The sequence below is a fragment of the Triturus cristatus genome, chromosome 5_1, assembly GCF_964204655.1.
Source record: "Triturus cristatus chromosome 5_1, aTriCri1.1, whole genome shotgun sequence".
In the NCBI taxonomy this organism is placed as follows: domain Eukaryota; kingdom Metazoa; phylum Chordata; class Amphibia; order Caudata; family Salamandridae; genus Triturus; species Triturus cristatus.
The window spans coordinates 645,556,125-645,568,553 of record NC_140587.1 but is presented as its reverse complement, the minus strand read 5'-3'; the positions used below and the strand labels follow the sequence as shown (position 1 = coordinate 645,568,553).

General features: G+C 43.2%; 1 protein-coding gene across 10 annotated transcripts in view; it reads left to right on the top strand.

Moving 5' to 3' along the window:
• The window catches only part of CHCHD7 (coiled-coil-helix-coiled-coil-helix domain containing 7), a 223,809-nt gene that overhangs the window by 28,602 nt on the left and 182,778 nt on the right, over positions 1-12,429 (top strand). For 7 of the 10 annotated variants that reach the window (XM_085605595.1, XM_085605589.1, XM_085605591.1 and 4 more), the window contains 2 exons: positions 9,138-9,189; positions 10,401-10,465. The exons of 1 other annotated variant lie outside the window; for it this stretch is intronic. Coding sequence is in view for 4 of the 9 variants with exons in the window: in XM_085605596.1 (XP_085461722.1) it covers positions 10,412-10,465 (54 nt within the window). In the remaining 5 variants the exon portion in view is untranslated. The remainder of the gene's footprint in view (positions 1-9,137; positions 9,190-10,400; positions 10,466-12,429) is intronic. 2 more of the 10 variants (XM_085605593.1, XM_085605599.1) reach the window with 1 other exon arrangement.

Genomic DNA, 12,429 nt, shown 5'->3' with positions numbered 1-12,429 from the left:
CCCCCCCCCCCACGAGGCCAAGGAATTCTGCCAGAACTGCTCCAAATCGGGGTGGCAACGTAATACGCCTTTCCCCACTACAATCACAGAATATCCGGAACTCGGGTGACCGTGCGGATCTTTTCATGGCTAGCTGAACAAACTTGTCGTCCTTTATACAGAGACTTGCAGGATCAGTACCACATGCATGATGTAATGTCTGGATTAGATTGTTGTATAATCAGTTTGGTTATTAATTATTCCCCTCCTCCCCCCCCCCCCCCCATGGGATTGGACTCTATGTATCCTTTCAGATGCTTATGCGTCAACTAGAACGGAGTTGCGGCATGGCGTGCCGCCCCCTGAGTGACGCACCACTTTAATTGGCGAATATATTGTATTGATGTTTTATTATTTTTGCTCTACCCTAAATGTTTGGGGTCGGGACTTTCCCCTGAAGTTTGGCATGGGGAATGGGTGGTGGTTAAGAGATTTGACAATGATTGTTGGTTAAACAATTCAGTAGAAATGTTCAGTTATAGTGCAGATGCGGACACATTCAGTATGTAGAAAGTTAGGGAATGGCTAACAAGGTACAGTCAGAAGCAAACGTTGTGTTAATGACTTGGAATGCAAGGGGCCTTAACAACACGTGTAAGTTGGTAGCCAATTACTTGCAGCACCACCAGGTGGACATTGCTTTCATACAAGAAACTCACTTGCAACCCTCCACGAAAGCATCCTTTGCAGGCAATTGGGGAGCACACCGGTATTTTGCTGGATATAGTTCATATGCAAGGTCTGTGGCGCTACTGATACATAGAAGGGTACCGTTCAGGGAGGTAGAGATTTATTGCGATCCCGGGGGGCGTTCTCTACTGGTTAAAGGGTATATGCTGGAACATTCAATACTATTTGTAAATGTTTACGCGCCAAGTGTTGATGACCCTGGGTTGTTTGATTCCATTCAAACACATTGAGCGCATGGGGGCGGACCAACTCTGCCTGGGTGGAGATTTTAACTTCTTGTTAGACCCACTGCACGACAGCACAGCCACCACAGCAGACACCAAGCCTAGAGAAAGGAGGGCACTGCTAGATATTACTGATAACTAAGGACTAGTGGATGCATTAAGATATCGTAACTCTAGTCAGGATGGGTACGCGCATTACTCCACGCCATACAACACATGGACCTGGTTGGATTATTGGTTCCTGTCATTGTGCGTGGCACTATAGGTCAATGGAATGACAAAACGCCCACGCAGACTATCGGATCACTCTCCTGTAGTAGCAGAACTACACGTTCCACGAGCGGGGCGGGTGTGTGTGGAACATCCATGGAGGTTCCCAGACATGGCCTTGAGAGACACTGTATTCGTTGCAGAATTGGGCACAGCGATAAGTGAATATTTTAGTCTGAACGAAGGTTGTGTATCTAAAGCCAAGTTATGGGAGGCATTTAAGGCATATGCTAGAGTGTGCATATCAAAGAGCGCAGGGATCCATAGAGACCTACGACTCTCAATTGCTGGAATAGACGCGCTACTGACCGATAGATCTGCAAGATACGCGACCCACTGACCCCCTTCCCGCTCCCCAGGATACAGCAGCGCGCGGCCCTGCTGACAGAGTTTCGGGAGGCAGCAGAGCATGAGGCGCACTACCATGGAAAATACGCAATAGCTAGGCGATATGGGGAGGGTGAACTGCAGGGCCTGACCCTCGCTAACTTACTGAAACAGACCTGTAGACCGATGTACATAGCTGAGCTGACTGGCAGTTATAACTCGCATATAACTGGCACTGTCCGTTTCCTTGGGGAAGTTCTTGTAAACTACACCACATTGTATTCCCACAGATCCACCGAGCAGTGAATGGCCTATACTGACCACCTTGACGAGTTTTCAATGGTTTGGATGTAAAAAGCACACCAGGCGTTCCTGGCGGAGCCCTTTTCCAAGAATGAGGTGATCGACGCCATAGATGCGTTGGATGGCTCAAAAGGCTCCGAGGCTTGATGGGTTCACCCGATGTTTCTATAAAAAGTACAAGACTGTCCTTGCACCTTATTTAATAGATGTATATCAAGGGGCCGTCGATACTGGAGTGCTCCCACCCATCACAAGAGGGGCGGTTAAAATCCTGCTTCCGAAACCGAGCAAGGACCCACTGAGATGTGGATCCTACAGGCCACTGTAAATCCTAAACTTTGATAATAAGATCTTAGCAACATTATTAGCAACAAGAGTAGCACTTATAATAGAAAGGCTGATCTCTCCTGCGTAATCTGGATTCATTCCTCAGAAATCAACAGCACTCAATCTCCGCACATTATTTGCAACGCTCCACAGAATATCTCCGTCTGTCCCAGCAGCTACTGTGCTGCTTGACATGGAGAAGGCTTTCGATTCGCTCTAGTGGCCTTTCCTGTATGCCACAATCCATAGCCTTGAGGTGCCAGACCGATTTTTAGCAGTTGTGCAGATGTCATACACACAGCCCAAGGCGTGCATAAGACTCAATGGAACACTGTCCTCCGAGTTTCAACTTACTCTGTGAACTCGGCAGGGTCGTCCTCTTTCCCCTTTATTGTTTGTATTGGCCCTAGATCCGTTGGTGCACCACATGCAGGAGCGACACAGTCATAGGGGCCTGCAGATTAATATTGGACCCCTTCTGCTCACGGTATAAGCGGATGACATCTTGTACGTGCGACACCCAGATGATAAACTGGTGCCGCTTCTGTGCGAGGGTGCCAGGTATGGCAGCCTATCTGGTTTGTGCATTAACTGGGGAAAGTTGGAGGTGTTCCAATTGACGGGCACCATGTGGCAAACCGACGGATTATCCGTTGACATGGTGTGAAGATTCTGTTAAATACTTTGGGATTCATATACACAGAGAGAAAGATCGTATCCTACAGTTGAACTATGGTCCAGTACTTGAAGAACTGGGGCATAACATGGAGCGTTGTCTATCACTGCCTTCGTCAATGGTAGAATAGCTATTGTTAAAATGGTGGTCCTCTCACAATTTCTGTATTTATTTCATAATATTCCAATTCCATTATACAATGGCTTCTTCTCTAGCTTTCGTACTATGCTGATACGGTTGGTGTGGGTCTCGCATTAGCTGGGATGCACTCATGCTGCCATATGAGAGTGGTGGGTTTGGGGTGCCAAATTTCCATATCTATTACCTGGTGGCGCAGGCGAGCTTTGCACGACACTTGCACCATGCGGACATTAGGATTCCATGTTGCAGGCAAGAATCAGATTTGGCTCTTCCTGCATGTCTTGGGAACCTGCTACCAGTTGGTTACCCACAGGATCTGCAGGACATTCAAACGCTGTCTACGACCAGCTGGGCATGGCACAAATTACTAAAAATCAGACTCCCGTATATTGTACTCACCTGAAATGCCAGTAGCGGGTAACGGCTCGATCCCCATCCTACAGGAAACACTTGTAAAGCGCACACTTGCCAAATTCCACCTGCCAACATCCGGAGACCTATTCCTTAAAGGGCATATATTTTCGTGTACGGAAGATCCTTGCTTCTGTGAGGCCACCATCATGGATCACTTTGTGCTCCAGAGGCTTCAAGGTGCCCTGAAAGCCAACATTGACAGCTATCGCTTAATCCCCCTGAGTTCTCACTCCTGACTGGCATTATCAAATATAGGGATGGACGCACCACATGGCTAGAATGTATAAGGCTGCATTGGCCCTGATGCCTTCCTGTGATGCAGAGGTGTGTGCGGCCTGGGAGCGGGATCTTGGTAATCCCATCACAGACACATAATGGAGCAGATGTTGTACACATCTACTGGGTTTCCTCAAATCACCGGCATAAATTGTTACACTTCAAATTCCTTTGGGGGGGCATATAAGTCACCAAGTGCACTACATCGTATAGACCCGTCTCGGTCACACTTATGTCCTAAATGTCACTCCCCAGATGCGGACTTCGCACACATTACGTGGACATGTGTTAAGATAGGCAAGTATTGGACAGCAATATGTGTGGAAATTTCCAAAATGATAGACCTGGCGATTACACCCACACTACTAATGGCGCTGCTTGGGTACACACACGACCTCCCTAGATCCAAAAAACGGTTTGTCGCCATTTCAGTGCTTATTGTCAAGCAGGGAGTGGCCATCAATTGGGGCAGGAAGCATACACCAACAGTAAAATCATGGCTATACAGCATGTCGTACTGCAATACCAACAATGACCCCTATGCACATGCACAACCACCCACTGCAAGGCTTATGGACATATGGCAACCATTTCACTCCTACCTGTAGGACACCATGGATACGCCCACACCGCTACAGCCTCACGATGTAGCTCCTAGGAGCAGGAGGGGTACGCTAGAGGCAGATGGGACTTTGCATAACTTGTGATTTTGATAAATGTGCCTTCTGTTCGCTGCAGGCTGTGTAAACAGTGCACTTTGTTAGCCTTGTGTATATATGTCTGCACATCGTATAGCATTCTTACAAATGTGGATTACCTTATACTGCAATGTAACTATTGTTATAATTTGTAAATAAATCAATAAAGTTTTAAAAAAGCAACTTGGAAATACAGCCTCCTGTGTCCAAGGGTTTTCAATGTTCGAGATGGTGTTTGATAGTGTGTGTTCAAAGTTCATAACTAGTTTGATTAGAGGAGGGGGCTTTCTTACACTGTGTAGGATTAAAGATTACTGTTGGATTTGAGTGCAGCCTTTGATACAGTGTCCCACTCTATCCTGACGGACACACTGAGATCAATTGGCTTTGGAGGGCTCTTCCCTTGCGTGGTTGATCTCATTTCTGAAAGCAAGGTCATTACAAGTATTTTCGCCAGATTCTCGGTCTGAGTCCTGTACTATCTCTTGAGGAGTACCTCCGGGTTCTGCACTGAGTCCCTTGTTGTTTAATCTTTATGTGACAGTCCTATTTTCACCGCCACCAGATCAGCACTATGATCTCTCAATACTTGTGTTCTTGGATGCTTCTTCCATGAATTATGGGGCTCGTTGGAGCTCCTGCTGCCCTTCCTTCCGGATGAGACTCAGAACACTCTTGGCATGCTGGTACAGGAAGGGCAGTAAGCGGCTAAGCTGATAATTCGCTGTAGTTTGGACACTACTGATTGTTTAGGTCAGGCTAGGTCTTCAGTAGCACTACGTTTGCGTGCCTGGTTGGACAACCCTGGAGAGAATGCTAACTGGGACTAAGACCTTTTGTAGTGCATTGTAACTTTCTGCAGTTCATCTTTTTTTTTTTTTTTTTTTTTTTTTTACGATGCATTGGCATGACTGTTCCTGACACTATATCAAGTTCTTTTTTAAGCTATGACTCTGTGGACATTAGGTATCAAGCTCCACCTATGGCAGTGTTCAGATCGCACCACTACCTCGCGTTGACCTTGGTCCTGTGCCACTGTCCTTGCTATTTTGTTTCTCAGTTTCATCCTTGAGAGGATGTTTTTTCTTGCCTTATCTGGATTACTTTTTTTCCCTTTCTTCCTTTAAGTATTGTTGGTTTATTTGCAAATTCTGATTACAGCCACAGCATTTTCTTACCGTTTTGTTGTTCTTCAGATTTTGCCATCTCACTCCTCATTTTTGTCGGTGTTGTGGACAACACTTTCATCAAAGGGTTTCTTTCTAGAAGGTGCCTCCCTCCGATGATATCGTTCTATCTTTTAAAGGATTGGTTTCTGAGGAGGCTGGGGTCTTCCTTACTATCCTTTTCCTGAAGGTTTTTATCTCTCCTTATGGAATGTGTTAAGGACTCTATCCCTCAGAGGCCCTTTGTACCATTTTCAATTTATTTGTGAATTCAGTCTGCTTGGAGGAATATTTTCTTCTTTTCTCCCTCTCTTCCTTTGGAGGATGGGGGTCCGTTTTCTGCATTTTAGTTGTGATTAGATCGTGTCTCCAGTGAGACATTTCTTGCTGATTTCAATCCTTGTCATGCTTGTATGCACTGCCATTCACTGTTTTTTTTCATTTCGTGGGGTTTGATGCCATCACAGCTGGGATACTCCATCTTTTATCGGAAGCATCAGTCTGGTTTTGTTGCCTAATATTTCTGTCTGTTGGATGGAAATCGTTATCTGTCAGGGTCTTATGGATCTTGGCCTTTATTGTGACTATATCGTGGGATGGACTCCGGGCGAGGCCTTTATTCCCTTCATAGTAGAACATTTTTCCTGTTTGTTACCTGCCTCATGGTAACCTCATCAGAAAGTGGTGTTGGTTCATGGGCGGTTGCTATTATTTTGCTGGGGTGCGTGGTGATCTCCACTATCACTCTACTCTTGTACAGTATTATGTTGCTGATTTTTCGAGCTCTGTTATATCTGTATCTGTAATTGTCAAGCTGTTGCATCTTGGTCTATTACCAATGTGTGTTTGTATTTCTGTCTTTCAAACGGATGCCTCTAGTCTACGGTGGTTCCTTGTCCTTTACACTGGTCAGTCTCTCTGCTTGCCGCGAGAGTGGCCGGGGGTTTGCTTCCCCAATGGGGATAATACTTTTGGTGTACTCTGACAGACCTGTGTGTGTATGTATATATGTGTTATATTATCTACTGGCGGTCGCCAGTAGATAGTTATAGTTAGAACCGTGTTTCCATAGGAAATCCGCAACATTCTATTTGGAATAACTTTGGCGCCGGTTGACGAATCCTCGCGAATTTTTCAAAACTAATGGGGCGCTACGCTCCGCTCCTACCCTGAAAGTCTCGGGGGGGATTCGTCAAGCGGGGGCTGAGAAAAAAGGGGGGGGTCCCAAAACGCGTTTTCCCCATGCATTTTCCCATAGGACCTTTAGTCCGAGCTACAGCCCGAACGGCTGAACAGAATTACTTGAAATTGGGCAGAGAGGTAGTCCTCGGGTCAGGGATGTGCCTTTTGCAGGTCTGGTGTAAATCTGTTCAGTAGGTCCTGAGAAAATAGCATTTAAATCAATATATATATCTGTAAGCGCGCTCCATGCGCTTACGGTAAGCTTACCGTACGCGTACGGTGCCGTGCGCGAGCTCAATTCTGATTGGTGGTTACATGACTGTAAACATTCTAATCGGTCGAAATCAGAAAGTATCGGCCGCCATTTTCTGTCTCTCGCACTGAAAAACAAAGGTTGATAACATGAAAAGGGGGCAACGAAGAGAGTTGCAGACCCCCTAGCGTTCGTCAGGGGGTTCACGAAGGACCAAAATATGAAAAATAAATTTAATAATTTTTAAAAAAAATCGCGGAGTGCGCGTACGGTAAGCTTACCGTACGCGTACGGTAAAAAAAAAGAAAAAAAGAATTAACAATCACATTTAATATATAAATCTATGGACCCCCAAGGGAGAAAAAAACAATTGATATTTTGTAAAAAATGGCGAAGCGCACCGTGCGCGCAAAAATTAAAAATAAATACATAACTTAGCATTTAAAAAACCGTACAAATTCACTGAAAAAACCATAGGTTTCACACACGTTATAGTTAGGAATTAGCATTTAAAAAACCTTGCAAATTCACTTAAAAAACCATAGGTTTCACACAAGTTATAGTTAGCTGTACATTTCACTCGTAAAAAACCAATGAAATTCCACGTTATAGTTAGATCAGGTAACTATAACTTGCGCGACCGCAATGCACAATGTGTCATTTCAGATGTCATCATTGATGTCATGAGTGATGTCACTGACCATGTCATAAGTGATGTAATATGTGACGTCATCAGCAGTTTATTGTGGGCGCGCAAGTTATAGTTACCTGATCTAACTATAACGTGGAATTTCATTGGTTTTTTACGAGTGAAATGTACTGCTAACTATAACTTGTGTGAAACCTATGGTTTTTTTAAGTGAATATATATAGTTAAACTGAACTACTTTTGTACATATCTGCTCTTGTCACTGCGCTTCTCTTGAGACTCTGGTTCGACCTCAAATTGGTTGTTGCTTATGAATTTCATTTTTACCTTTCTCCTGTGGGCTTTGATGTGTCAAAGTTCCGAAGGGCTGTTTTCTCTCTAGGAGGGTTTCTCCTGAGAGGGGACTCTACTAAACGTTGTTGTTGTTCTCTGGCAATGCTATTATTCAGCATTGCAGCGATGTCTCTCTTTCTCTCAATCTTGTATGTGCTCTGAGATTCCCTTTTCTCTGTTACAGGATGAGGTTAGATCACGTTCTAGTTTACACGACAGAGAGCTGGAGCTCTAATTTAGTGGTTTGGGCTGATGTCCCTGGTCCTTTTAGTTTTGTCCAGTCAAGGGTTGACATTCTTTGGCAGCACTTCATAGTATTATTGTTTCTATGAAGTGTTTTTCTTCCAACATTTCCTTATCCCTCTGCTGTGGGTAATGTTGCCCACATGTTCTTCATGCTAGCTTCCCACAGTCCTTCTGGTGAAGCGTCCTCTTGGCTTCACCTATAATTCTTTATTCAGCCTGGTTGCTTTATCTCCTTGTGGACCAGCAAGTCCTAGCCTAGCCTGTCTTTCGGATGAATAAGTTACTTACCTTCTGTAACGCCTTAACTGGTAGAGACGGGATCTAACAGCCGATTCCTTAAAGACTCACCCATCCTCCCCGCTCTGTGAACCGTAAGTCCTGTTACCTAAAAGATTCCTATTGTGGCATTCTGATGCCCTTCTTTAGGACTTTGTAATTGTGTGACACAAAGATGTCTCTTTTTGGCACACTGTTTTCATAGGCAGTTTATATCGTGGCTCCGCATTGTTGGAGCAAAAATTAGTCACTGAAGAAACTGATAGCATCTCAGGGGAGGGCTTAAATGGACCCCGACGTCCTATCTGGAGGACTAGGTCGCTACAGTGTCGCTCTACGCCCTCTACTGACATGCAGAGGTACTGCTGTATAAACATTTCTGGGTCCAGTCTGGCTCTGGGGATTATTCTAAGTTCAGGAATCTGCAGCTAGATCCTGTCTTTACCAGATACTGCGTTACCAAAGGTAAGTATGTTTTTCATGTGTTCTAGAGCTTAAGATTGTTCGAGAGTGAAGAGGGTGTGGAGAGAAGGGGTCTTCATTCTGCTCAGGCCATAACCTACCCAAATTGTAATGTGATTATTGTACTTGCTCATTGAAAATAATGCAAGGTCAGTGATGTCTTAATCAAAACTGTTGTCTTCCAGCGACGACTTGTACAAGACTGCCACTGTGAGGACTGTTTGACCACTGCGTCAAGTGAGTTGTATATAAGTGTCGCGAAAGCTTTTAATTGTATGCCACTTCTTGTAATAATGGCTATATTGTCCTTCACTTTCCTTCCTATTTACCAGCATGATTGAGCAACTGACTGGTAGGGTAGAATTTTAATTGGTCAGCGTGTTCTCAGATGCAAGGTATCCCAATCATATTTTTCCAGAAGTTAAAACATGATCTGCATTAGCTTTGAATGAGCATCCATATATGCTGGCCTAGTTTCACTACTTTGACTTGTGCTTTCTGCCAGGTTTTTGAAAATACTTGCCTCTTTTAAAGTTTCTATGGCATAATAGGTTTTAAAGTTAACTCAGCTCAGTAAATCTGCTCTGCTGGGTTTCTGAGCTGCAAGTTACACAAAGACCTTAACAATGAGTGGTTATCTCAATGAGCTACATTATTCTTTACCAGACTTTGCCTAAAGCCTAATCGAGAGAAGATATTCTCCTGTTTGGGGTTGAGAGGACTAAAAATGTTTTAGGCTGATCGCTGCCTGTATATATCATTCAATAACATGAAGTTAATTCAGCTTACCTTTCTCCATTGCCTGCTTTTTACACTGTTTTGCAGCAAAAAGGCGATATCTGGGCTCTTCTAAAATCTGTTTGTACAAGTCTGCCATTTCTGCTAGGTTAAATAGAAGGAAACTAGAACACAGAATCCAACCCTAAGAAAAAGATTTCTTGCTTAATCATTGTCAAATGCTTAGACAAGTGCTCATAGGTAGCAATGTAAAATAGAATTGTTTTGGAGCATACCTGATAAAATAATTATTTTGGCCAATTTACTTAATTCCTCTGTACGTCAGTGGAATCTGTTAATACTTTATATCCTTGGTAGCCTTTGCGTTTTTCATGATGTAAGTATCTAAACTCCACAAAGGGGGCTTCAATGCATTCAGCCAGTCTGCATCTGGGTATGGATAAGAGTGGAATTTTGTGAAGCCAGTAAAATAAAAATTGGCTATTTTAGATCCAGCATTAACTTGAATTTCCAATAGAATAATCTGGTTTCATTGAAGAAATGAGGACACTTGTATTTTAATCCAAACTCCTCAAAGAAAACCATTAATCAGTGCTTGAATTTTTCTAGAATTAATTCCTATCAGTAAAAGTTCATTATTGGTATGCTCCAGAGTTAAGTTAAATGACAGTAATTTAATTTTTTTTTTTTTTTTTTTTTTTTATTCATAGGATAACTTGGAATGTCTAAAAGCAGGAGGACTATGAGAGATCATGATCTAAATCCCTGTTTAGAGGTATGAGAATTAGAAATATTACAAGCTATAATCTTTAAGACATGCTTATTTGATAACTTGGTGCTTCGCTTAAAATCTACCCACAGCAATAATACTGCCTAGGAAATTAAAAACTATTATTGAGTACAATCATGTTTAACATCCTTTTACCTTATGGTTACAATGCTTTTTTCCCCCTCAATCCTATTAAAACATGAATTGGTGAAGTAGGAGAACAAGACCATATGTAGGAAGCCAAATTGCAAATGCTGAAATTCGCAGAATTTCAGCGTTTGCGAACGCAATTTGGGCAGTGTGCTATGTAGCACACACAAACCCACACGCAAAATAAGGAATCGAAGAGATTAGCGATTACTTATTTTGCGAATGCATTTAAGGAATCCCAAATTGCGATTCCTTAAATGCAATGTAGGAAGCACCCAAGTTGTGCGATTTTGGGTTAAGGAATTGCAAATTACCACCAACTTCTGGTTGGTGGTAATTTGCGATTTCTTTGAAAAATGCACTTTTTTGCATTTTCCAAAGTGCCATGTGGTGCACATACATGCCCTTAGCGCATGTATGTGCGCCACATGTGCACACATGTTTATTTAAGGGGTGCAAAAGGGTGTCCTATTGACACCCTTGGAATTGCATTCTCAATTTGCGATTCTCTAATTGAGAATCGCAAATTGAGAATGTCTTCCTATTCATTCCTATGGGCCTTCTAGCCCATAGGAATGAATGGCAAGGTATTCCTTATTTGCGAATTTCAAATTGCGATTCGCAAGTAAGGAATATGTGGGATTCGCAAAATATTTTGCTAATCCTACCTACATTGCGTTTTGCGATTCTCTAGTTGCGATTCTCTAAAAATCGCAATTTAAGAATCGCAAAACATGTTTTACCTACATATGGCCCCAAGTAATGTGCACTGGCTATTTCCGACTCACTGCTTCTGTCTTCCCTTTTTTAAGTATGTTCATTTGGAGGAGACGGAGCTAAGCACAAAATGGGTAAAGACCAGTTGTGCTTCCTCACATAGACTGGGAGGCAGTAACAGTCTCAGAGCATGGACTGTCCATGAACTAACTTGATAGCAAGCAGGAGCTGGTTCAGTCCAGTGCTAGATTAATACTGTCTGAGGTGCTGTTCTGTGGCCCGTGAGTCCTCGCCCAGGGTCTTGATCCACATAGAGTACCTGTATGGGATTGTCTAATATTCTTTGAGGGTAAATGTATGCTCCTATATGAAGGAGCTTCTACTTCTGTGTGGGTGGAAGACTGGATGCTTGGGATAGTGTGCCACAGTATGTAGCAGAGTTCATGTATCTAAGTGGGAGAAATTATACATGACTTAGCAATAAGTGTTTACTTTCTACTGAATCTTATACCTATAGGTCTCAGACCTTGAACTCCCTTCTGTCACCACTAATTACTCTCATCACTAACCAAACACATTTCAAGCACATCTCCTGTACCTAGAAATGATTGTTGCTGCCTGAATCTACTTTAAGTGTGATTTATAAGGCGCCTGGCTTGATTAAACGTGGCCAACTTAGCTTTTCAGTGTATTGGATGGTGGTGTCCATTCTACTAACATATCCCTGACCAGGCTGGAAATTGAACAAGCAAATTTTAGGAAAGACTAAGGAGATGTTTGATTATGAAAGAAACTTCCATATTACTTTTGGCTAGAGTTGAGGCCAAGGCGTCTTGACTTCTGGGAATGTTAGACCAACAAAAAGCTAAAGCTCTACGATCTGGTGTCCCCCAGGTACGGTGAAAGTATTGTGGGATGCAAAAGTATGTATGTTTGAATGCTCAAAGCTGTTGCATTTAAGGAGGAGTTTCTGTATATTGGAGCTTGGAGGGAGAGGGGAGGCATGGTGGTTAACACTTAAAATCTAATCAGGGGAGATACTTCTGAAGAGCTATTTGAGGCTGTACAAGCCAAATAGCAATTGGGGATACTTACATGGGAGG